The sequence below is a fragment of the Peromyscus leucopus genome, chromosome 5 (assembly GCF_004664715.2).
Source record: "Peromyscus leucopus breed LL Stock chromosome 5, UCI_PerLeu_2.1, whole genome shotgun sequence".
In the NCBI taxonomy this organism is placed as follows: Eukaryota; Metazoa; Chordata; class Mammalia; order Rodentia; family Cricetidae; genus Peromyscus; species Peromyscus leucopus.
Genome location: NC_051067.1, coordinates 33,760,279 through 33,785,777, shown reverse-complemented (window position 1 = coordinate 33,785,777; position 25,499 = coordinate 33,760,279). Strand labels below are relative to the sequence as shown.

At 40.0% G+C, this 25,499-nt stretch overlaps 1 protein-coding gene across 1 annotated transcript in view; it reads right to left on the bottom strand.

The window, feature by feature from the left end:
* The window catches only part of Cdkal1 (CDK5 regulatory subunit associated protein 1 like 1), a 571,051-nt gene that overhangs the window by 473,145 nt on the left and 72,407 nt on the right, over nt 1–25,499 (bottom strand). Inside the window, 1 exon segment of the mRNA XM_037205851.1 lies at nt 2,602–2,686. Coding sequence (XP_037061746.1) covers nt 2,602–2,686 — 85 coding nt within the window.

Below are 25,499 nucleotides of genomic sequence, written 5' to 3'. Positions count from 1 at the left end.
TCAGGCCTGCTGCTAGGTCCAGATCCCTAGAAGCCATGCAGAAGCCAAATGCAGAAGAGCATCTGTATCCCTGCTACAACCACCAGAAATGGGAGGCGGGGCAGGAAAGGTGCAGAGGCCAACCTAGATTATGCACAGGTAAGGACACCCTGTCCTCAACAATGTGGCAAGACAAGGACAGGCAGCTGAAGGCTACCCTCTGACCTCCACAAGCATGCTGTGGTCTGTGCATGCCCACACTCTCTAACACAAACATTCTCTTTCTTTCTTTCTTTCTTTCTTTCTTTCTTTCTTTCTTTCTTTCTTTCTTTCTTTCTTTCTTTCCTTCCTTCCTTCTTTCCTTCCTTCCTTCGTGTGTGTGTGTGTGTGTGTGTGTGTGTGTGTGTGTATGTGTGTGTGTGTGTGTGTGTATGTGTGTCAACAGCATGAATTAGCTAACCTGTTTCTTACAAAAATTCAAATGAAGCCCAATGTGGTTTTATTTTCTACCAAATATTTTTCATTTAAATTACATAGAAATTAAAAGTAACCAAACCAATCATAGTTAAAAAATAATTATTATTAGTGAATCTAGTTAACAATGTAATTGGTTGAGGTTTTTCACTTTCTTTTCAACAGGGTGATTAATTACTAACTGGAGAGCAAGCCCTTGTCCATTCTTAACAGCTCAGCTTATTTTTTAAAGCAATTTACTTCATGTACTCTGGCTGAAATAGTACTCTTGTTCCTCTGTCAATCTATGAAGAACTCAGAGATAAATTCACATAAAACAAACAATATTTCCACGGTAGGACTGAGGGTAAAGACATTTATTACTCGGCACAGCAGAACACTGTACAAGGAAGGGACTCACTCCCTATAGAGAAAAGGCATCAGACAAAGCAGGTAGCCGGTACTTCAGGCCTCCTTTTCTGCTGTGTCCATCTCTCTCTCTCTTTATTTTCACCTATTCACGCAAGTCATTTTCTTTGGCTATCTAACCCATCCTGACAGCATTATCATGTTTCTCCAGGCAAAGGTGGTTCAAAATAGGAATACCTCTTGTCTGTCTGCTTCATCGGTGTGGCCACGGTGCCCATTTGGGTAATAATGTACAAGGTCAAACAGAGGTCATCAGTCCATGATCAAAGCATACTGGCTGCTCTTCCTGTCTTTACATGGAACACACAAGATGTGTTTATTTTGACCAGCCTCCGAATGACCTCCTTTAGGCGGCATGAGAAAGACCCCACACTTCTGTAAAGCAGAAGCCAAAGGCTTTTCTGATTTGATACTCTCATTAAGAGCAATTTCTTTTCAAACTTTTGATCTTTTTCATTTACTCAAGGGTCTCTCAAGTTAAAGGCCATATTGCTTAAACCACACTGAAATAATGGATCAAACAAACTAAAAAAGAAACAGAGTGATCCAACAGGCAGCATCTTGAAACACAAGCCCCTCAGCGGTTTTATCTGAACTAGTTCAGCCAATAACAAGAGTTCAAAGTTCAAGGCCAGCTTCACTTCTATTTTTGTTACTTAACACTTCTATGATTCCATCAATCTGATCAATAATCTACCATAAAACCTCAGAAACATGAGAGGAGGGAGAGAGAAGAGAGGGGGGAGGGGGGAGAGAAGAGAGAGAGAGAGAGAGAGAGAGAGAGAGCGCAGTTGTCGTTACACACCCCCAACTGCTGAATCATAAATGAGACTTGTATCAAGCACAGGAAAAACACACCCCCTATCGCTCACCTTTGTTCCAGTTACCCCTTTAAATGAGGGGAATTGTTCTCACTTATGGTTCAGAGGGAAAATGATAGAATGAGGTTGCTAAGGAAGCGGGCAGAATAAGATTCAAAGCGGATGCGAAGAAAGAATCTTCCACACTGAGGAAACAAACCAAACAGCAGGGACTTGTGTCCCAGAAGCCTACCGGAGCTCCATGGCACACATTGCACACCTAGAACAGGGCCAGTGGGGAGGAAAAGGGGCTGTGGCAATCACTTTCACTAGGAATGCCTGCATGCTCTGAGAAGGACACACAGAGCAGACACATTCACTTCACAAATGCTCAAATTGCATGATGGAACTCCTTAGTAAAACACTGTTCATCAGAGAAATTCAAAACAATAGCAGCTTAAAAGTCCAACTGGACAGAGAGTGCTTCAGTGGCTCCTTCATCTACCTGGGATGTGTTTATTTGTGAATTCATTAGAATAAAGAGTTTCATTTTAAAAACTGTTTAAAGTCCAACGCATACTTTTTAATACATACTAAGTATTTAATAATATTAGGAATCATGCAGTAAAAGATTTATATGTGCTGAAGAGAAGTCAGAGTGACATAAGAAATCTTTTAAATTTGGAGATAGTGAGAGGGCTGGGTGAGTTAAGGCACTTGCCACCGAAACTGACAAGCAGAAGTCAACCCCTAGGACTCTCACAAAGAAGGAGGGAACTGACTCCAGCAACTTGTCCTCTGGCCTCCATGTGCACACTGTGACACACATATAAAAATAAATACACGCTTTTTAAAAGTAAAGGCTTCTGGGCTAAGACTGGCTGATATTACTTCTTCCCTTGATTATCTAAAATGAGAAGAATGGGGACCTCGTACTTACTTGATTGAGTTTCTAAAGTGGTCTTCAGCTGGGTTTTTCACAGTACAACTGTTCAGAAGCCACAAATCTGCATCTGACGCATTTTCTAGAAAAAGAAACAATGAACACAAAAAAGAAAAGATAAATATCACATTTAATCAAATCAAAAACACATAAGTGCTTACCCAAGCAGCATGGGAATACTAGGGAGCAGGGGAAAGAGGGTAGTATCAGACTCGAGTGGGCAGTTACAATACTGCCGGCCAGAGCTAGCAGGTAGATCTGGTTTGGGAACCTGTAAGTGTCAGGGAGGCTGAATGGAACTTCTACTTTAAGACTGCATTATTTAAAGTCTTTCAGTATTATAAGCAGTGCTCCAATGAACGTGTACGTGGGGCGGGGGGAATTTTTCCAAGGTTTCCTTTGGTATCAAGCATAAACAGTGGGACTGTTGAGTCAAAAACTAATTCTTGAAATGTCCTTGCACACTGTTACTTAGTGAACAGGGTATATCACTGTACACCCCAAGGAACAGGACCTGTGAGTGCTATTCACTAATCTTACCCACTATATGGGTTGTCACCCACCCCTTTGGACTCTCGACAATCTGGTGGAAAATGGGATCCCAGTGAGAGGTCCATATAAATTCCTCTTATCATGACTTGGAAAACTTTCCGTGTTTAGTTTTGAACTTCTGTTTTTGTGTATCTGCCTTTCATTTGTTCTACTGGGCTACTTAATGCTTATGGAGAAATCAATGATATATCTAGGACAGGAGTCACAACATTTTTCTCTATTCTTTTTGGAGGGGTCAATTTTCATGACATTTTCCTGCATCTAAAGCATCAAAGTGGTCATTTTTTTCTCTTTTTCTTTTTTTTTCCCCAATTTTGCCTTAGAATTGTGACTCACAATTAGAACATTTCCCCTCTTCCATGACTGTGAGAAAACATACCTGTTCCCTTCCAATAGGCACATGGTTTTGCATTTTGATTTCTGATGTTATACACTTACACTGATACACATGGATCTTATTGAACTTTTTTATAAAGTGAAATAAGTGCTTATGTTTTCCTGTCAAGTTGGACAACGCTTTTTAAATGATGCTATTTAATACAAGCAAAGCAATAAGGAAAACTTGTGCCCGTTGCTCCCCCACTGCCATCCACATTGATGAAGCACTCAGGAAGGCAAGGTAGGAACAGCAATCAAAAACTGAAATGTTCTTTGGGATATTCGGATCACACATCTAACACATAACACATATATGAATGCAAGCACACACATATACATACATATATATTAAAATTCTCGTTGACGATTAACAAGGTAAGAAGAACTAGAAAGCATATATATCCTTTAGAGAAAGATGGCTTAAATAAATAAGTGACTCGTGGTTTGGATCTTAAATATTCCCCAAAGGGCCGTGTGTTCAAGCATGGACATTGGTACTCAGCTCTATGGTAGTGGTAGAATTATTAAGAGAATGTAAAACCACGGGATGTTATGGTTTGGATGGAAAGCCTGTAGAAGGCTGAACACTTGATCCACACCAACTAGTACTATTTGGGCAGGTTGTGGAACCTTAAGGATGGGTCACAGATGGAAGACATGGGGTCACAGAGGGAAGAAATGGGCCACCCAGGGTCAAGGCATGAGAGCTGTAACTGGTCCTGCTTTCAGGTACAGTCTCTCTATCTCTGTGCTAGCTGGTCCATGGAGTCTCCTGTCACCATTCCTTTCCTCAAAGATAGTCTGTGCCTTAGATTGCTTCATTGTGAAATTAAATCCTTTCTGTCTGAAGGTGCTACCTATCACCGTCACATGTGCAGAACGTTTTGGTCTTCTCTCACCCCCTCGCCATCTCGCCCTCTCTCCCTTCCTGTCTCCCCTCTACCTACCTTTACTATTTCCACTGATCACAAACACGTTTCGATGCTCCGCCCCACAGGAACAAATGCAATAAGGAAAAGTAACTATGAACTCAAACCTCGATCAAAATAACCCTTTCTCCTTGAAGCTGATTCCCTCCAGGATTTTACCCAGCAATGAGAAGCTGACCAACAGCAGAGCAGAGCTGGGACATCATGTTTACGGAGCAAGATCAATCCCCAAGGAATCACTTGTATTGATCTGTATATGAAGTGAGGTAGAACAAAGTATTGAAGAGTAAATCCCATTTGTGGTTTAAAAAGCAAAGAAGAAAAGAGGAGAAACTAAAGGTTTACAAAAACTTCCAGACACAAGTACGGTGTTACCCCGGGGGAGGGCATGTGTTTGTCCTCCAACATACTACTCAGCTGCAGGCTGTTGGTTTGTTTTTATTCACTGAGCTATGTGGGTGGGTGGGTGTGTCTGGGCACAGATGCGTCAGTCAGAGAACAACTTGTAGGTGTCAGTTCTTCCCTACCATGTGGGTCCCAGGAGTCAAACTCGGGTCAACAAGCCTGGCAGCAAGCACCTTTACCCTCGAAGCCATCTCACGAGCCCCAGATCTACCGTCTCATTTTCTCTGATTTTTAAATCCTTTCATGAATGATGATTTTTTTTAAAATGTAACCTCTAGAGACAAAAGAACACTTAATTTATTTCACACCATACTATTTGAAATTTTAAGATTTATTTTTATTTTTGTGTGCACATGTGTTCATCTGTACAGGGGTATATTCACATGAATACAAGTGCCCACAGAGTCCAAAAGAGGCATCCGTCCTTCTGGAGCTGAAGTTATAGGAGGAGGCTGTGAGCTTTCCTGACATGGTGCTGGGAACCCAAACTTGGGTCCACTTCAAGAGCAGTACATGCTCTTAACTGCTAAGCCATCTCTCCAGCCCCTGATACAACATTTTTTTAAAATGGTACATTTGTTTGTTTATTTGCTTGTTTGTTGGCAATGAGGGACTTGTGCCACTGTGTACATGTGAAGAGAAGAGAAAAACTTGTGGAGGTCTCCGGTTCTTTCCTGCTACCACGTAAGTCCCAGGGATCAAACTCAGGTTATGACTTCTATTACATTTATTAAGTGTGTATGCACATGAGTGCATACAGGTCACGTAGAGGTCAGAGGAGAGCTTACAGGAGTCGTCTGGAGACTGCTTGGCACCAGACCATTGAGTCACTCACTGGCCCTGCCTGACCTAGAAAAGTATGTATTGCTTTCTTCTCTCTTGAACTGATAAACCTGTTTCATCTTCTTTGATTCCTTCTTAATAATACTTAAAATCATTCACTTCCTTTCACCTTGAGGTGAGAACATGAACTATCTCCCTTCTGTGATCCAGCACGGGAACAAAGACCTGATACATATTCCCTGCTAAGAGCTGTAGTCACTGAACCAATAAAATGATGGGCACCAACAAACCACCCACTCTGAGCATGAGAAAAGAACAACAAATATTTGCTATAATCCAAATACACTTAGTCTCTAAACTATTTCTTTACACACACTAGAAATTGCTCTTAAGTCTATGGTAATTAAGCCCCAATTGGTAATAATGATCATCATTAACATTACTGAATACATATTGTGTCGGCAGGAAGCCAGGCATGCCACATACACTTTGCATGTAATCCCGCCCTGTATGGAGAGTTCAATTGTATTCCCAATGTCGGAGAAAGAACCTCAAGCTTTGAAAGGAGAAGTGACTTTCAGATAGTCATTAGTTAAGGGATGGCAAGGAGTCCCAACAAACTGACTACACAGACTGTGAACTTAAGGAAATCAGCATGTCTCATTAGTGGTTCTTACCTCTTGACCAAAAATAATGCAGAGTGTATCTAAGGACAAGGCCAAGTGCTGTGACTTGGCCTTGAGAACGTTATATGGTGTTTCTAGGCTTCAAACCTAGCTGTTCCTCCATTTCCAGTATTTCTAAGATTTTGAGTGGGTCAGCTTCGGTCTGCTCTCGTCATGGGTGGGCATGGAAGGGAGTAACAAGAGACTCAGTAACCAATTCAAGTTATCAGCCTGAAGCCCAGACATGCCAGTCTTCCTGCTTCCTGCAGGCTTCTGCATGGTTTAATTCAGCACCATTTTCAGAAGCATTTTTCTTCTACAACTGCTCCATGTGAGAGACACAAGAGGAACGGCAAGACCTAGTAAGAGGCATATATTCATAGACTTAAATGTGCAGGGCAACCAGGCTGATGCAAAAGAAAAGTTCACAGAGCATAACACAAAAAGGGAAAAGTTGGATTGTTTTGGACCCAAAAGAATTTTTTGAGTTTCTTTACCACAGAACTCTGGAAGACAAGTCAAGTCCAAACAGTTTAAATGTGCATTAAGCTTACTCAGACTCGGGAGTTTATTTACATAATACAAATCATGGAGAGCCTACTAAAAACTGAGAATAAACTATGTGTTATAAGAGGATTTAAATGTTCCTTAAGGTATATCTTGAAAACAATGACTTCTTAAGACCAATAAAAGATAAATAAAAATGCTGGTCATGAGCTAACTTTTCCTCTACAGTTCACCTACTACTCTTTTTGTGGCCGATACAATGGTATTGAGTACCCATGCTTTCTAAGCCTGTTTAAAAAGCATTGAAAATGACTCATTAGAAAGGAGTCTCACTTAGAGAACTAGGCTCAGGACAGTAGGAGGACAAGGAGAAAGGTTGGGAAAGAAGACAGAAAAGGACAGGAGACCTAGAGGGCTAGGAGAACCCAGACTTCCTTTCTAATTCTGAGCAGGAAGGGGCTCTCAGCTCCAGAGTGCTGATCAATGTGGAGAGTCCCTGTGTGAAGCAAGACGCAGGAGGTCCCGGGATGTAGTGATATTGTGTTCCCCAAAATATTGTGCACCCTAATAAACTTATCTGGGGTCAGAGAACAGAACACCCACTAGATATAGCAGCCAGAAAATAGTGGCACACACGCATTTAATTCTAGCATTCCAGAGGCAGAAATCCCTCTGGATCTCTATAAGTTCAAGGCCACACTGGAAATAGCCAGGCATGGTGACTCACACCTTTAATCCCAGGAAGTGATGGCAGAAAGCAGAAAGGTAAAGCTGGTTAAGCTTTTAGGCTTTTGAGAAGCAGTTCAGCTGAGATCCATTCTGGATGAAGACACAGAGGCTTGCAGTCTGAGGAAACAGGATCATTGGAGAAATTGGCAAGGTGAGGAAGCTGTGGCTTGTTCTGCTTTTCTGATCTTCCAGCATTCACCCCAATACCTAGCCCTGGGTTTGTTTTTATTAATAAGACCCTTTAAGATTCATGCTACACCGGGGGCAAGCACCTTCTCTTGCAGGTTGCCCTCATAATGAATTTGTTCTTTCAAAATAGTCCTACTGAGTGTTTCACAGAAGTAAGATGGGGGAAGTTAAGAGTCAGCACGAACTCTGTTTACTGAATGAAGGAAAAATAACTTTCCATTTAAGTAATAAGTAATAACTGGCAAAACTCTGCCAGTAATTACTGAAAATTCATTATATAAGTAAGCATTCTGGTCATAATTAAAATGAAAATCAAGACAGTGGTGTATCACTACAGAGATAAGCATTGCTAACAGTCTTTCTCGGTCCTAAGAGCTTAGGTTGAGCCACACACACAATGACTCAGAAGTCACTGCATCTAAAGAATGCCAACAGGGTATCGATTTCTGTGTGTCATGCCTGCTTCATAAACCAAGGGCCAGAACACCTAAGCCACCATCACCCACTCTCCCTTAACTGTCTAGTAAGCTGTTTTCCTGTCACAGTAAACCTTCAAAGCCCATGGCTTAATACATAAAAGTTCAAATTACAACTTGATCTTTAAATTTGTATATTCCACATAAAATAGCTTTCTTCATATAGCCTAAAAGTGATATAACAAAAGGACTTCTATTTAGCGAAAGACTTAAACAATCCAGAGACCATCACTCCCTTGCAAATTGCCAAAAACATCTGGTTTCTGTCAGATTGTATACAGTCCCCAGTTGTTTATCATGAGTTGGTAACTCAAGTCATCTGCTAAGAAGGGTACATTTCCAAAATCAGAAACAACACTGAATGAAATGCAGGGAAGTTTAATATAAGAATCACTTCTGAATTTGACCTAGCAAGTCTACTGGATCAAAACAATAACCAATTTGGTTATTTGAGGAGGTGGGGGTGGGGAGGAAATGGCAAGATAAGATTCAGATGAAATGTGAAGAGGAATACTATTGAAGATCTAATAAACAGAATGAGATTGAGTATGAAAAACAGGACTGGGAGACAGCCCAGTCAGCAAAATACTTGCCATCCAACTATACAGCCCTAAATCCCATCCCCAGAATCCATGGAATAAAACCAGGCACTGTGGCACACACCTTAATCCCAACACAAGCAAGATGAGACAGGCAGATATACCCTGAGCTCAACAGCCAACCATTTCCAAGGTCCTTGGCAAGTCCTGAGCCAGAGACCCTGTCTCAAAAACAAGGCAGAATGACAAGCTGCACAGAGTCTGGTTGGTTGGTTTGCTTGTTTGTTTGTTTCATTTTGTTAAATTCAATTTTTAAAAAGTAAACAAAGCAAGTAGTGGTGGTGCTTGCCTTTAATCCCATCACTTGGGAGGCAAGAGAAAGTGGATCTTTGTGAGTTCAAGGCCAGCCTGGCCTACAGAGTGAATTCCAACAGCAGGGCTACACAGTGAAACCCTAATCTCAAAAAACAAAAAAACAAACAAACAAAAAAAGCCCAAGGTGGAAACAGCTGTGGTAGTATTCTAATTGTACTGAAATGTGATTTTGATTGTATGTTAATAAATAAAGTTGCCCGGGGGTCAGAGCTATTAGAGCCATAGAAAGAGCATGGCGGTGGTGGCACATGCCTTTAATCCCATAGATCTCTGTGTGTTCAGGGATACAGCCAGCATTGGAGACATACGCCTTTAAGACCTAGAGGGTTGTACATACAGATAGTGACGAAGCAGTCACGTGTTTGGGTTTACAACCAATGAGTAGGCAGAATGACTTTGAACCTATGGACACACAAGGAAATAGCTCTCTTTTCGAGAAGCTGGGACACAGAGGAGGAAGGGTGAGATTTTAGCTCTGAGCTCTGACCTCTTGGCTTTCTCTTTTACATTGTTTCTGTGTTTCTTATTTAATAAGACGGTTGGTTACATCTACAAATAGCTACGGAGTGGCACTGGAGTTCGTCCTCTCACCTCCACATGTACAAACATACACATATGTGGACACACACACACAAAGAGCAAAGTAGTTAAGGCCACTCTGATTTCTCAATACTAATGCCAAACTTACATTAGATATTTTTTAGTGACTTCTAGAAAGAAACAAACTCAACAATTATAGTGAAGTGCTGTTGACTGGTTAGGAACTAAAATTCACCACTAAAATTGGCATATCATGATGGCTAAAAGCATAAGCATATTTTATCAATCTGAGACAAAAGGAAGTAACCATTTTTTAAAAAGGTAAAATATTGCCTTATAATTCCACACTAGGTGGCTCAAAGCTATATACAAACCTATAAACAAACCTATAAACTCACTCAGGAGGATGAGTTTGAGACCAATCTGAGCAACAGAGTAAGTTTCAGGCTAGCCTTGGCTACAGAGTGAGAAACTGTCAAATAAATAAATAAATAAATAAATAAATAAATAAATAAATAAACCACACTACTTGGAAAAGAATGGCTGTTTAGAAGACTTTATGCATTTCTCACAATACCTCAAAGCTTCTTACAATAAAAAGGTAGGAAGAATTATCTTGACTAGGATCTTTAAAAAAAAAAAAAAAAAAAAAAAAAAAAAAGATGACCAAAGCAGAAGGTATCCTATGGAATGCCTTTCTAAGTGAATGCTAAGAAACCTAACTCCAAATGCAGCCTTTGAATTTCAATGCTACAGCTTTTGGATGATCCACATTCTACTCTATGGCTCAGCAGTTAAGAGAGCTTGTTCCTCTTACAGAGGCCTGGAGTGTGCTTCATAGCACCTATAACAAGCAACTCAAAACACCTATAATTCCAACTCAGAGGATACAATACCCTCCTCTGCCTGCCATGAGCACCCCATGTAAGTGCATAAACCCACACACATGCTCACAATTAAAAGCAGCTGTACAAAAATGTTTTTATTTACTGTGATTACTTACCTCAGTACATTTTTCTAACAATAAAGTCAAATATAATGAATTATAGTCCCAATTTTACATTAGAAAAATAGACAATGTAAAATATTAGATTTCAGTATAAATCGCAAATAATCTGATATAAAAATGGCCAAGAGATCTAAATAGACACTGTCCAAAGATATACAAATAGCCAGCAAGCATATAAAAAGATGCTCCCATCAGGGAGGCAAATAAAAAACACAATGAAATTGTTTTAAATTTACTGGAATGACTATGTTTTTTAAAACTGTTTTAAAGATGTGTTTGCAAAGACAAGAAAACACTAGAACCTAGGGAACTGTCATGCTGCAGATCAACTGCAAAAAAGCTTTAGTTGTGTTGCACAATGGCCTGCTGGTTCCTCTACTAAATACAATTAACTCACAATCCAGCAAGTCCTCCTCTGCACGTCTACCCTAGATATACGAAACCATGCTCACACAGAACTTTGTACATCAACATCCACAAAGGCCCAATAACCCGAGAGCCAGAAGGAGAAAATATAAATATCTATCATGGGTAGATGCAACCCAGGATCTACAACAGAATATGATAAAGATGAAAAATGAGGTGCTGAGAGACGCAGCACCACAGATGGACCTGGAAGTGCTGTGTTCTGTGAAGATGTCAGTCAGAAAAGCACAGAAACCATACAACTTTATTCCAACCAAGTGTCCAAGAGTAACAAACACAGTACAGAAAATAAACGGGTGTCTGTGTAGAGCTGGGAGAGGTAGAGAACAGGAGACAGGATGATAACCTGTAGTTTATTTTTGTAGTAATGAAGGTAGTTTTGTTTAGTTGGTTGGTTTGGTTTTTGTTTTACGAGACAGGGTTTCTCTATGTAACAGCCCCAGCTGTCCTGGAACTCTCTTTGTAGCCCAGGCTGGCCTCGAACTCACAAAGGTCCTGCCTCTGCCTCCCCAGTGCCAGGATTAAAGGTGTGGGCCACCCTGACTAGCAAGTGTTTTTAAATTGACTGTTACAGCTGGGCACAGTAACTCATGCCTGAAATTACAGTACTCAGTAGGCTGAGGCAGGAGAACTACCACCAGTTCTTGGGTAACCTGGGTTACATAGTGAGTTACAGGATAACATGAGCTGAAGAATTGATACCATGGTTTGTTTGTCTGTTTTAAAAGAAAGAAACACACACACACACACACACACACACACACACACACACACACAGAGGGAAGGGACATAATATGGCCATGGATGCACTAGAAATCATAAAAAAAAAACTAGAGAAACAATCTCAGCAGATGCTAAGGACAAGCTCTGATGGACAATTTGCTATCTCTTCCACAGCATCTTCTTGTTCTAACAGAAACAAAGAACAAAGATGGGAGCATTTCATCCCTAAGATATCAAGTATCCATTACAAAGAAATTAAACTTACTAAAGGAACACACACAAAAAAAATCCTGTTTCCATTTAAGGAATGTAACAAAAGTTTATGCATGTGGATACTTAGAACAAAAGTAAAAGGAGACTTTTTTAAAAATAGTTTAACAGGAATCCCACCAAAATGTAAAGGGTACCCATGTTTACATGAACAGAATTCATGGTATAGTAATCAGGTCTTCCTAGATGCTGAAGCATCTGGCCATGAGTCTGGGCCTGGCAGGTGAATCTTCTTCTCCAGGCCTGAGCTCTGTATCTAGAGGTTTGTGCAGATCTCTGGACATACGTTCTGTGTAGTCTGACTCTCCCAAAGCCAGTGTGGGAGGGACCTAGCAAGCAAGGGTTCTAATTCTGCCTTGAAAAGGGCTGTTTTAATAGTTAAGAGATAAGAAACTAAGTGATGGAATGTGCTGTTAATTATGGAGAAACTGAGACTCAAATGGGAAAGATATTTGCAAAAGATAAAAGAAGATAGTTAACTAACTAGATATGCTCTATGAGAAGAGGAAGAAGCGAAAGATTTCTAGTCTATTAGGCAAATAAAAAGGGTGATTCCAAGAGGGAAGGAAGCTGCAGGAAGGGCAAGTCAGAGAAGAGGAAGGTCTGTTTTCTCCCAGACTCCCCCACCCCCGCCCCCACCCTGTGGCAGACAAAAGCAGGACTAAGCCACAAGCAACAGGAGATGCCTGAAAGAAGTCAGAAAAAACAGCAAAACCTGGGGTGGGGAGGACTATTGTCCTCCCTGGGTAAAAGTCATCAAGAAACTTGAACTGTGCAACAGAAGCACAATGGGTGTGCAGAACTTCCAAACAGGAGTGTTTGCTTTGTTGAGTAACGTTGACAGAACAATGGGCTTCAAGTGGAAGGGAAAAGCAAAACTTAGGCCCACCTCTTCTCTGCACTGAGTCAAAGGAACTGGCCTAGAAGTCACAATGCAATTAAAACGCTTAACTTGATTACCTATATATTTCAACTTTGACTAAGTAATAAATTAGAACTAAATAACCACATTTGCATACCATTTTACCATTTGCAAAGCATATTCAAATACATTATGTCATCTGAGCTCTACAACTTACCACCAGGCAAGCATTTTTAATCCCCATTGTGCTGATGAGGAAACAGGAACAGAAAGAGATGTTGTGACTTGCAGAAAGGTCCCCCAAACTAGAAACTGAAAAATGGGGTAGGGCGGGCTGTTGGTGCTTCAAGCTGAACTAAGGCACACCGAGTCTATCTCCTACCTAAGGTTAGCTACAGTGACGCTGATTTTCATTACTCTAAAGTACAAGGGGCTTATTTTTGTTTTTCTTTCTCTTATAATGTCTAAATCAACCAGGCTTTTCACATTTAGTCAGTGGATTATAGTTTGGGGGTTTTACTTAAGGAAAATAAATTCTATATTTAGAGTGTTACAAATGACCTCTGCTTTTCATGAAAAGGCAGAAAGTAGTAAAACATGAAGAGAATGGAGCTAAGAATATAGCAATTCAGAGTTGGGAGATGGTGCATTAGTACTTGGTATGCAAGCTTAAAGAACTGAGTTCTACCTGCAGCCTCCATGTAAAAGTGCTAGGCATGGTAGAATGCATTTGTAACCTCAGCACTGGGAGGCAGAGAAAAGAGGGTACCTATGCTAGCTGGCCAGCAATTCTGAATGAACTGGTGAAATTCAGGCAAAAGAAAGACATTGATTGCCTCAAAGTGGGAGGATGGCATTCCTAATGACAACCAGAGGTTGTCCTCCAACTTCCATACACGGGCACACATATATGTACATATGCAGACACACACAAACACACATGCACATATACACATTAAATGTATATGTGTAAATATACTTATAAATATATACAGGGCAGCAATTAAGATCATAGGCTGATGTTCCAGAGAACCTACATTAGAGTCCCAGAATCTACATGGTGGCTCACACGGTCTGTAACTCCAGTCTCAGGGGATCCTAAGCCCTCTTCTGACTTCAGTAAACAACAGGCACACATGTGGTACACAGGCATACATTCAGGCAAAACACTCAGACACATTTTTTAAAAAAATTAATGAAACAAAAAAGAAAAGAACAGTTGACAAGAATGGGAAAGAAACAGGGAGGGGAGGGGAGAGGAGGGAAGGGGGAGGGGAGGGGAGGGGAGGGGAGGGGAGGGGAGGGGAGGGAAGGGAAGGGAAGGGAAGAAGCATGAAGTTGGTAGGGAATAATGGGAGAAGATGGGAGAGGGATCGGAGAGGAGGGATGGGAGTGAACTTAATCAAAACACATTGCATTCATGAACAAAATTTTCAAATTATAAAAAAAACAAACATTTTTTTAAAATGATGGAACTTCTAGCCACAGGGAAGTATTTTTCTTGGATAGTAAAATATGGATGTGTTTTATAGAACCAATATGAAGATCCTCTGAAAAAAATTTTTAAAGATGTACTTTTTTTTAAAAGTTTCTATTGAAAGAACATTTTTGTAAAAACCAAAGAACAAAAAGGATATTTTCATGTAATCATATCTATAAATTTTTTTCTTTATAAAGAGATAAATGTAGTTGGTTCCGAGCCAGGCAATGTCTCTGGTGCCATGAGCATTCCATGGCTTAGACAACGGTCAGATTCTACCATGCTCCTATCCATCCGCTGCTCTCTTTCCAACTCAGTTTCCTCCCACAGCTTAAACATCCACAAAACATTCAACACCCATTCATGACTTACTTTTGAAAAATTAACTTAGAAAACTGGGAAAAGACATTTATTTCAACTGTGTAAATAACATCTACTAAAACTTTGTCTAACTAGACTCATACCCAATAGTTAATAGACCCATTTCTCTTCTGCTAAAATGAAGAACAAGGCAAAGATATAAAATCTCACCATTCATTTCATCATAGTTCAGGAAATCCTAGTCCCAAAATAAAAGGAGAAGGTGAAGTAAAGCAGGCAGGGCAGAAAGGAAGAAACAAAACACTCTATTGCACATGGCATAGTCCACTGTGTGATAAACCCCAAAGAATTCCTCCTTCCCCCAAAAAAGTGAGACTAACAAACAGAAACAAGTTCCATCAGTACACTACTAGTATACACTAATAACAAGTAAAGTTGAAGCAAAATGCAAAAATACTTATAATAATAATTCTTCAAAGAAAATGAAATACATTTGGATATAAAGATATCTAGACAGACAGACAGACAGATAGATAGATAAGATAGATAGATATAGATATATCACAATATGCCAATGAGTACAAAACAATTCCTATCAAATCAGGTAGAGAGAGTTGAATTTCTTCCAAAATATGTATGAAGAAGTCCAAAAGGTAGTTAACACATATGGAAAAACCCCTCTACCTGCCTTAAAGATTTATAATAACGCTATGGTAATGCAGACCTTGTAACCAAATGCAGCTGAGGTGGAGTCTCCCAAGAATAAATAGAGCAGCAGCCCAGCTGAGTAAAGAGCACACACCACAACAGGAAGTCTCAGGACTCACACCCTGCACACCAGGGCATGTCTGTAGACCAGCGACCCTGTGAGACTCCAGTTCTTGTCTCTAAGCAGGGGGATTTGTCAGAGTTACCACTGTTTCAGACACTCTACTTTGCTGATGTTCTGAAAGCACAAGCTCTAGCCAAATCTGATGGAGAAACTATGCACTGTGGACTGATACAAAGTTTGCAGTTGTGGGTAACACTGTGTACCATCTCCCTTGGAATGGAGAACACTGCATTTCCTGTAAAGTGTATTCATAGGAAAAGAAAATACAGAAATCATACTCTGGTTAGCCATCCATCAGGTGGATTATGCAGGTACCACTGGTCAACAAACCCGGCACCTGATTCAAGGTCCTTCATCTCCAGCAGCAGCAGCTGGAAAGGCTAACTCCTGCCTCCACAGCATTCCTCCCAGCCAGACTGGCCCTGTCAAAATTCTGACCAACTAATCTGGGGGAAGTCGGCTGTGCTGCACGGCTTCCAGAAAGGCTTTTGTCTCCTAATGTAATGAAGGGCTACTGTTGATCCACACCCTTTGTGGGTCACACACAAAGTGGAGAGGCATCCTGCCACCTAAGAAACAGCCAAGAAAACTACAGAGCACCAGCCCACCAAAGGTGATAACTAAGACACCAAAGGCTAGCATCTACCTCCAAAATTTTTTCTTACATTTTACAATCTTTACTTTCTTCTTAATTTTAAAAAAATTGCAAATGCCCACTATGAAATTCTTACAAAACTCAAAACTTCTGCTGGAGTCTTGACTTCAGAGGTGACTGCCACCCTCTTTGCTGAGAACCCTTTCAGATTTGTTGAGCATACAGAAAACCATAAGGAAGAACTTGCTGTGTCTATGCTCTTGTCTGGTGCAAGTTCTGACAAATAATGCAACTCACTTGTTTTCAAAGACTCAACCACAAAGGAAAAAGTTTAAAAAAAAAAAACAAACTGAGATTTTCTTACTATTAAATAGTGCCCAAAACAGTAAAAATAAAATAAGGTTAAAAACAATGGGAAATCAAGAGTAACAAATCTGACTCACAGAACAAAATACTTCTGGAAATCCTCCAGTCCTTATCAAAAGAAAACTAGTAATTCCAATTCCAGTCATTCTCACAAACAAACCAGTGAAGACATAGTTTATTTCCTTTTCTTGGCTAATTAAATAGAATGCTGACACAGAGATAGCAAGTACCAATGTCACTTGGACAGACTAATTTTATTATCTTTGAGTGTATACTCTACAAGATCAGCCTACCAGGAAATATGGGACTGTTTGTACAATAGAGGCATTACTATTATGGGAGTAACCAGCAATTCTACTGTAGTATAATTGATCATAGCATAATATTTTTTTAATTCTTGATATTTTTTGCACAATACCTGCACTAATTATAAATTCTAACCACTATTATGGAATGAATTACTTTTCTCAACATACTCAATAGTCACATTTTTTTTTTTTTTTTTTTTTTTTTTTTTTTTTTTTTTTTTTTTTTTCAGGTGAGGGCAAATAGCAGACTCATTTATTCAATAACAGGGACGGCCTTATATACCCTCCTCCCAGCACTCAGGCTGCGTCCCAATCAGTGACATAGCATGGTCATCTCTCATTAGCTAGGCATGATCAAGAACTCTGACAGTACCTGTTGCTAGGTCCTCAGGAAGACTGTAGGTTGGCTCATAAGGAAGTATATTATGTGCATGCCTTGCCAACTGGACAAACCAGTCACCTCTTGACCACCAAGCCTGGCTGGAGAAACACTACAGCTCTCCACACTTAAACAAGAGGGCAGAGAGGAAGGGGGCACAAAGAGTGTTAAGTCGTGTCTGGCACAGGTCAGTTCTCCTTCAGCTTCCTGCAGCATTCCTTACGTTTCCAAGGTTATCTTCCATTGGTTTTAGAGTCTTTTCTATGGTAACTCTGCTTTCAAGCTCTTGTGTTCTGATTTACCTTCTTTTCAAAGAAACCTTAAGTTATCTTTCAATGGCAGAACATGTCCTTCATATAATCTGGCCCACTGGGAATGTACCTATGTACATGGCCAAGGCAGAAGGAAGTCAATAAATCTAAAGACTAAAACCACAGAAGCTAGAGAGATGACTCAGTGGTAAGAGCACTCACGGCTCTTACAGAGAACTCGGGTTTGTTTCCCAGTATCCACATGGCATTTACAAAAGAGCTGATGCCCTATTCTGGCCACTGTGAGCACCAGGCATACACATAATGCATATGCATGCATGCAGGCAAAACACTTATACATATAAAAAAATTTTCAAACCTCTTGAGCAGGGTGTAGTGGCACACACGTTTAATCCCAGCACTCAGAAGGCAGGGGCTGCCAGGTATCTGAGTTCAAGGCCAGCCTGGTCTATAGAGTGACTTCCAGAACATCCAGGGCTACACAGAGAAACCCTGTCTCAAAAAAAAACAAAACAAAGAAAGAAAAGAAAAAAATTAACATACAATAAAACCATGTTCTTTTGTAAAGACTTATTTGTATTTATGTGTATGTGTCAGTATGAGTGTATGTCACATTCATACATCCATGTACAAGGGCTGGAAGAGGGTGTCAGATCTCCTGCAGTTGGAGTTTCAGGTGGTTATGAGCTTCATGTAGGTGCTAGGAATCAAACTTGGACCCTTTAGAAGTGCAACAAATGCTCTTAAATGATGACCCATCTCTCCAGCCACAAAGAATAAAACCATTTTCATCTTTACAACTGAGCACCTAAGAATGAGTTAAGAGCCCTTCAAAATGCTGGATCCTGTATCTGCTTCCAGCCATTTTGCTTCCTAACAGGAAAGGTTACTTGCATAAGAGACAGGTAGGACATGATCTCTGAAGCGTAATCTTTTTGTCACCTTGACTGGATTTAGAATCGGCATGGGAGCACACCTCCAGATGTGTCTGTGAGGGTGTTTTCAGAAAGGGTTAACTGAGGAGGAAAGATTGACCTTGAAGTGGGTGGCAACATCCCATGGATTGGGGTCTGTGACTGAACTGCGGACGAGAAAGTAGCTGAGCCAGCATTTGTCCATCTCTGCTCCTGACTGTGAGTGAAGGTGACTCTACCTCACCCTCCTGCCACCACAGAAAGACTGTTTCCTCTCCAACTGTGAGCCAAGATGAACACTTCCTCCCTTAAGCTGCTTAAGCAATCAGGTACTTTCTTTCTCACAGCATCCAGTAAGAACACGGTGTCCTAATACTACCTACCACCATTTAGAAGGCAATGAAGCTAAATTCCATCCATCAGAGGCATCAGCCAAAATCGGAGTAAGACTCGGTGAGTGCAGAAAATCAATTTTACAATAAAAACGACGTTAGAAATAAAGTAACTGTAAAGTAGAAGTAGAAAAAAATTACCCGTTGATATCTCTAAGCCCACACCACCCTCTTTAGCATACTGTCTCATAGGAAACCAATTCTAGGTCAGACCTCTGAGGGTGGAAGTGGTTGACACATCAGAGAAAGCAATGCATAGAACACTGTTTGTAAGCCTAAACCAGAAAGAAAGACTGAGGTGCTGTAACTGGTCAAGAGTGCTTTTCTAAGCCTCCTTATGACAGACTTATAGAATGTAAACTTTTTTATGTGACAGTCCACATTTTTTAAAGACAGTACTTGGGCATCTTTATTACAACAAAATCTGTGTAGAACTCTACCCAAAAGTAATTCATTGATTATAAATACCTTACTTGTACTTAACCCACATAGGGAAAACAGACATAAATATTACAAATCACTTAAGAGAGTTGAAATACGCAGAACACATTTAAGCCACACAGAACAAATGCTTATTAAACTGAACCTTAAAGCACAATATTGACTTTTTATAAACAACCCACATAACTTGACTCATCTGAAACTCCAAGTTTTCAAAGATCTGTCATAAGTCACAAAAGATATTCAAACCTATTGGTGAAATTATTAAGGCCACTCCACGTAGTTAAAAGGAGATTTATTTAATGGTGTAACTTACAAATTAAGGGATAGGTAGGTCGCGGGGTCTGGGGAAGGTGTATCGCAATCCAGCGGTGTTCTCTGGAGCTCTTCTTGGTCCACCTCCACCGTTCAGGGTCCCGGAAGAGAGACAGCACTCGCCCATCCAGATCTCGGGTCTCCAGGCGCCTCCCTAGACCCCCGCCTTGTAGGTGTGACAGTTGCCGAAGTCTCAATGGGGGTTGGAACTTCCAGATCAAAGCTGGAATGGCTACCCACTACACAAACCTTTCAATGAACTTAGTGAACAGGCATTTCACGAGTGAGCACTATGGGAATCAGTGGCGACTAACACACACTACTAAGATCCTTACTCAATAAAGCAGCACAGAAAAGAGAAAAACATATGCATAGCAATATAGTACTTTACCTGACTCCATCAATAAATTGTTCTCATATTCAGTAGATAACAGAATCCTGATAAACACCACAAGGCTTCCTGATGCACTCAAAGCCAGCAGCTGATGTAGAACAGAATCTGTAGGGTTACAGCTACAAGAAGACACCTGGCTCACTGATGGCACTCTCACAGGAAGCTGATTCTTCAAGGGAAACAGAATCATTTTCCCTAGGAACTCACTTTCTGTAATATTTCTGTCTGCGATGTTTCAGAGCTTTATTGCAAGCAAAGACAAGTACTGTGTTTTGAAGCAGGTGTGCTAGGCACTCTGAGAAACAGTGTTAGTACTGAGAAAAATGGGTAAAGAGGGGGTATCTTTGATAAAGCATAATCATGACCTGTGCCAAAAAGCATAAAAACATTTAGAGGTAGAATTTTGTTTGGACAAAATAATTATTGTACAGGCTATTACTACTGCATAGCCCACTCTAGTATCAGCTGTTGGTGGGATAACTAAATAAACAGAAACTTGGGCTTCCACACATTCTGTGGAAATTTAATGCTATGCAGAATTCAATACAGAAACTTGCAAAAAAATTTAAGTACTACATTCTATGTTATTTGAAATGCTTCTCATAATTCAATTCTCAGTTTTCCCCTACTACTCCCTTTGTTTATGGAAATGGGCCGTTTTCTGTTCATTCTAGGCCTCTGATCAGTGGGCAGTCTAACCACTGTCACAGGGGTGTATGAGGATCCAGTGGGAGGTGGGTTATGAAGAAAGTACTAAGGTGGGGAGAAGCAGGGAGCCAGTTACAGCAAAGCAGGACTTTCAGTCTGGACTCCCAGGACAGAAACAAAGACAGTAAGAAGCATCTGCACCAAATAAGAAAGAAAACACTGAAATCAAATGCGCTCCCACACATGCTGGGCTGGAAAGAGGTAATGTTTCCAGAGATCTCAGCTCACAACATTTCTATCAGCTGACAGCCAAATGACAGAGCCAGCCCTCCTCCCATCTCCATTCTCCCTCATTGTCACCACAGACTACTAAGGCCCAAAGACTTAAAACTTGACAAAGCAGCCCACTGAATTGGGTAATGAATTCACCCAAGTTCTATAAGATTTAAATGGGGGGGGGGGTGTCCAAAATGGCTTCCTAGCAAAGGCTTACCCTTTTTTAAAGAAATACAGGAAGAAAAATAACCAGTGCTCCTTAACAGCAGGATAGTGTAAACAGCACCCACTTCCTGAGCATGCTCATGTGCTCCTGGGTGAACATCCATCCCACACTTCAGACAATCTTCTATGTGGAGTTCCATATAGAAGTGTGGAAGTGGCTGAGTGTAAGTGGCTTGGCCAAGGTTCCACGTGACCAAATGGTGGAACACAGCAGTCTGGCTCTCACCTCTGCAAGCTTAATTATCACTTTTTTGTTTGGGTTTTTTGTTGTTGTTGTTTATTTTTGACTTTTGGGTTTTTTGAGACAAGGTTTCTCTGTGTAACAATACTGGCTGTCTTGGAACTTGCTCTGTAGTCCAGCTGGCCTCGAACTCAGAGATCCACCTGTCTCTGCCTCCAAGGTTCTGAGATTAAAGACATGTGCCACCACTGCTCAGCTTAATCACCACCTTTATGAAATTATTTTAAAGACACCTAAAAATTGATCAATAATAAAAACAAGATGCTATTAGAATCAGGCACCATGACGATGATGGTTTAAATACGAAATGTCCCGAGGGCCAAGCATTTGAATACTCAGTTCCCAGGTGATAGTGTTGTTTGGAAAAGTTTTGGGAAGTGCAGCCTTGCTAAAGAAAGTATATCAGCAGGCTCTGAGAGTGTACAGCGTGGCCTTACTTCCTGTTTCCTATTTGGGGATGAGAATATAACACCTCAGCTTCCTATTTCTACCACCATACCTACTCCTTGCCATAATGGACTCATCCCTCTGTCACCATAAGCCAAAATAAACTCTTCCACAAGTTGCTTTTGGTAATGTACTTTATCAAAATATCAGTAACTAATACAATAGTATAGAAACCACTGACTCCTCCACTAGTAACTACCCACCCCCACCTCGATTGACTTTAACACACAAAGCAAGCACTTCCAATGGACAAATATTTTTAATTACTATATCCTTCAGTAAACTGTAACACAGGATTTTATTTTCACAAGGCAAGACTACAACACAGCAGTTTCCTTCTGCCACTGAATTAGAAAAGTGTACTGTAAAAGATCTTCTGCACACTGAATGAAGTTCAATAAGACAATCCTAAACTGGAATACTGTGTCATGATGCCATATCCTGATGCCCAACTAGATCAATGCACGGACTTGGCTTAAATACTTACATACTGCTCATCCCAAGATTTTTCAAATAAGAATGTATATTTCTTCTTTTCAAATAAAAATGTATATTTCACCGAAATGTGAAACTATTTTTGATTTTGTAGGCTTTTTCCCTTTGTTTTTTGAGACATGGTGCTGTAGGAATTTAGCAGAGTCACTGTATCTGGGGTAGACATTAGAATGAATAGTTTTCACTGTATCCAGGGTAAACATTAGAGTGAACAGTTGTTTTCTAGAAGTACTTTGACCTTGAAGAATCATTGTGGAAAACAGTAAAGAATCTTTGTGGAAAACAGTGATTGTTTTCCATGATTTGTAGAACTGTTTTTCTGAAGGGGTGTTGCAGCCTTCACATGATTTTGGTCACAAGACACCTCTAGCACACCTAAGGCTCATGGATTATTGGGTACTGCAACAGTACATAGTAAAGGACTAAAGTCATGATGATGCTTTCCTTTGGAGAGACATATAGATTTGATTAGGAACCGTGGTATAAGGAAATACTTTACCCAAAAAACAACTTTGTGTAAAATCAATAAATATGTCTTTGTACAGCTGTTCGGTGTTCAGTTCATCAGAGACTGGACCTTCCTGCTGCCACACAGACCTTAAAATTTCATCCTGAAGTAACCTCTTTCTTCAACCGAACCAGGCAACACAGAACACCTGACAACAGGGTCCCTCTATATAGACCCACCTGCCCTGAAACTCACTATATAGACCAGACTGGCCTCAAACTCATAGAACCTTCCTGCATCTGCCTCCCAAGTGCTGGATTAAAGGTATGTGCCACCGCACCTGGATGCAACTATTTTTGTACTTTTATTAAAACTGAATGGGCTTTCTGTAACAACCAAATTTGACCAGAACAATCTGTTTAATGAGAAGTAATGCTTGCTTTGCCCTGCAAAGATTTATATTTCATTACCTTACCAACCAACAAAACACAATTAATATACATTCTTTCTTGCCCTAGAAACCCATATAAAAACAATACAATTAGTCACCCTGAACATGTAAGGAACAAAAACATCTTAATGAAAAAGGCTGGCAAAGGCAACTAAGTGGTTTCTTTTTTGTTTGAAAAAAATTTATAAAAATCACTTCTAATGCAAGTAACAGCCAATTAAGTTGCTTCATCTATAAAGTAAGAGTTGTGCTGGATGACAGCTCAGATAACAATCAGACACTATGACTATATTTAAATAGACATAATAAATCTGGAGAGGCAGCAGATAAGAGTAGAAAGGGTTTTGGATGGATTTTTTCCAAGTCCCAAAGTTTAAAATGGCAGAATATAAAATCGTAAATTCTGTCTTTCCCAAAACCCAATAAACTAAACCGAGAAATAAAATCACCACCAAAAAAGTTACAAGTTGTCTAGGTAGAGAATGGGCTCAAACTCCAAAAACTTTTAAAAGTATTATCTGGAAGGTGAATAAATAAAACAAACAACAAAATACTTCTATAACCAATCCAGTGCCATTCCCTTCCCCTTTGTCTACACTGGCCATCAAAAAACAAAAACAAACAGGAATTCAGCAAAATAACAATGAAAAGCTGAATTGGCAAAACCCTCAATTCCTCAATCAATAGGATACAAGCATCATTTATTTATTTTTTTAAAGTGCAATTTCAAATATGAGTTAAAAAACAACTACCCATGAGCACCTTATTTGAGTCAAAGAAGAAGTCCTATGTAAATCAGACAATCCAAAAAAGATTTAAAAAAAAAAATCAGGAATGAACATAAGGGAGGGTGAACAGAGCCCACCTAAATCTGGGTCCTAGATGAAAGAGCAGAAAAGGGATCTGCTATGGCTGGAAAAGAGCTGTCAGAAAGCTTTTACATGTTGACAGAAGGTACTTAGGTAGTAGAAGCTATACCTAATCCAAGGTCATATTAGTACAGAAATGTGTATACACATGTGTGTACACATGTCCTTGCTCTGCCATGATCCACTATCTAGTACGTCTAGCACCCAGTACTTGGTTTCTGTTATAATTCTCCAATGAAAGGAAACATTTTTTCCTGAAAAAAGAGCTGACTAGGGACTTGGGTGGGAAATGCAAATGATGAAGCTGGGAAATCTCCCATGGCCAGAACAATGAAGGCAAATGGTAGCCAGGACTGAGCCAGCACACCAGAAAAGCCTACAGGGTACAGATGTTTCGATTCTTTAGGAACTACGGAAAAAAAAAAAAAATACCATTTCAGCAATTCTAAATTCAGTAGCTCTAAAAAGATGTTAAATGTATAAAAATAATGAGCTGGAGTGATAACCCAGCAGTTAAGAGCACAGGCTGCTCTTGCAGAAGACTCATGTTCAATTCCCAGAACCTACATGACAGCTCACAACCATATGTAACTTCAGTACCAGGTGATCCAACACCCTCTTCTGGCCTCCATGGGTACCAGGCATATACATGATACACATACATATGTGCAAGCAAAACACCCATTATATATAAATACAAATAAGTAAATAAATAAAATTAATATAATCAGGACATCTTTTAAATCTCTTGTTACCCATACATTGTCTGGATTGCTATCCAAAGCCATCCTCTCCCTCCAAATGACTGAAATTGTTTTTTCAAATGCAAGCTATAATTTTATAAATGTAGAAAACAAGATCTAGACCCTAAACGTTACTTTTATCTATGATATGAACTAATAATAAGGGTGAGTGCTACCAGAAGGAAACTGAGAATTCTGTACTAAACATGGAAAAAGAAAGGGTTTACTTGCACAAATAATTTGCCTATATTGCAAGAGAAAAGAAGGTTTGCACCGTTTATTCTAATCAAAAGAGGGATATGTGAGTAGCTTCCAATTATAATATTAATTAATGTGACAATGCTAAAACCTTTACAAGTCTGTTGCAGACAAAAATTAAGAGGCCTGCTGGGCTCCGGTATGGCTCAATGGTAAACACTTGCCTGGCATGAACAACGACCTAGGTGTGATCCCTCAAAACATGGGAAAGGAGTAGATTAGGAGGATATTTAAAAGCTGTAAAACAATACAAAAAAACTTTAATCAAACAATTAGGTGGTAAAAAAAAAAAAAAAAAAAAAAAAAACTAATGAGATATTGGCAAGATGGCGCAGTGAGTAAAGGCACTTGTCTCCAAAGCTAATGACCTGCGTTCAATCCCCAGGATCTACAGTCACAGAGGAGACATCTGATTTCCACAAGTTGTC